The sequence below is a fragment of the Oxyura jamaicensis genome, unplaced genomic scaffold, assembly GCF_011077185.1.
Source record: "Oxyura jamaicensis isolate SHBP4307 breed ruddy duck unplaced genomic scaffold, BPBGC_Ojam_1.0 oxyUn_random_OJ70890, whole genome shotgun sequence".
NCBI classification, from domain to species: Eukaryota; Metazoa; Chordata; class Aves; order Anseriformes; family Anatidae; genus Oxyura; species Oxyura jamaicensis.
The window spans coordinates 868-2,489 of record NW_023310248.1 but is presented as its reverse complement, the minus strand read 5'-3'; the positions used below and the strand labels follow the sequence as shown (position 1 = coordinate 2,489).

Below are 1,622 nucleotides of genomic sequence, written 5' to 3'. Positions count from 1 at the left end.
CCCCCGCCATGGCCTCCGTCGCGGGGAACCTTCCGGAACCGAGGATCCGAGGCCACCACGGGCGGGGTCGAGGCCACCACGGGGGGGGTCGAGGCCACCGAGGATCTGAGGTCGCCGTGCAGGTGACACCGAGGAGGTGACACCGAGGAGGTGACACCGAGGAGGTGACACCGCCGAGGAGGCCACCAGGGAGGTGACACCGCCGAGGAAGCCAAGGGGGGAGGCCACCAAGGAGGTGACACCACGGAGGAGGCCACCAGGGAGGTGACACCACCAAGGAGGCCACCAGGGAGGTGACACCACGGAGGAGGCCAAGCGACGAGGCCACCAGGGAGGTGACACCGCTGGGGAGGCCACCAGGGAGGTGACACCGCTGGGGAGGCCACCAGGGAGGTGACACCGCCAAGGAGGCCAAGCGACGAGGCCACCCGGGAGGTGACACCGCTGGGGAGGCCGAGGGCTGAGGTGAGGCCACCAGGAAGGCCGCCAAGAAGGTGACACCTCTGAGGAGGCCAAGGGTTGAGGTCACCCGGCAGCGGAGGCCACCAGGGAGGTGACACCGCCAAGGAGGCCACCACGGAGGTGACACCGCCAAGAAGACCACCAGGGAGGTGACACCACCGAGGAGGCCACCAGGGAGGTGACACCACCGATGAGTCCAAGGGGTGAGGCCACCGGGCAGGTGAGGCCACCGGGGAGGTGACACTGCCGAGGGACGAGGCCACCAAGGAGGTGACACCACTGAGGAGGCCAAGGGACGAGGCCACCAGGGAGGCCACCGAGGAGGTGACACCGCCAAGGAGACAAGGCCGAGGGCAACTGGGAGGCCACCAAGGGCAACTGGGAGGCCGCCAAGGAGAACCAGGAGGCCGCCGAGGGCAACTGGGAGGCCGCCGAGGGCAACTGGGAGGCCACCAAGGGCAACTGGGAGGCCGCCGAGGGCAACTGGGAGGCCGCCGAGGAGAACCAGGAGGCCGCCGAGGGCAACTGGGAGGCCACCGAGGGCAACTGGGAGGCTGCCGAGGGCAACCGGGAGGCCACCAAGGAGAACCAGGAGGCCGCCGAGGGCAACCGGGAGGCCACCGAGGAGAACCAGGAGGCCACCGAGGGCAACTGGGAGGCCACCGAGGGCAACTGGAAGCCCCCCCCTAGATGCGGAAGCTCTCCCCCTTGCCGTCGATGTGGCGCAGGCGCAGGTAGACGTCGGTGCCCACCCCCTGCAGTGACTGCAGGCACAGGGAGCCCCCCAGGTACTCGGCGTAGGCGCGCGAGGTCGGCAGCCCGAAGCCGAACCTGCGAGGCCGGGGAGGAAGAGGAAGAGGAGAAAATTGAGGGGAGGGGGCTCGGGAAGGTTCAGGGGGGGTGGGGGGGGGTGGTCCCGAGGGGTGGGGGCGACCCCCGTTACCCGTGCATGGGGCAGGCGTGGGCGCCGTGGCTGAGGTCGAGGAGGTTGCGGAAGGGGCCGCCCATGCGGGGGTCCTGGGCGCTGGCCTCGGCCGTGCTGAAGTGGTACTCGGTCACCTTGTCCAGGAGCTCGTGGGGGATGCCCCCGCCCCGGTCCGAGATCCTATAGGGGACAGGGGGGTGCTATAGGTACCCGGGGGCTGGCCTATAGGTGCTGG

At 70.2% G+C, this 1,622-nt stretch overlaps 1 protein-coding gene across 1 annotated transcript in view; it reads left to right on the top strand.

Moving 5' to 3' along the window:
* The window catches only part of LOC118159541 (protein Ycf2-like), a 1,479-nt gene extending 1,353 nt beyond the window's left edge, over nt 1-126 (top strand). The window contains exon 5 of the mRNA XM_035314121.1: nt 44-126. Within this exon, the coding sequence (XP_035170012.1) occupies nt 44-126 (83 nt within the window). The remainder of the gene's footprint in view (nt 1-43) is intronic.
* The last annotated feature ends 1,496 nt before the right edge of the window (nt 127-1,622 follow it).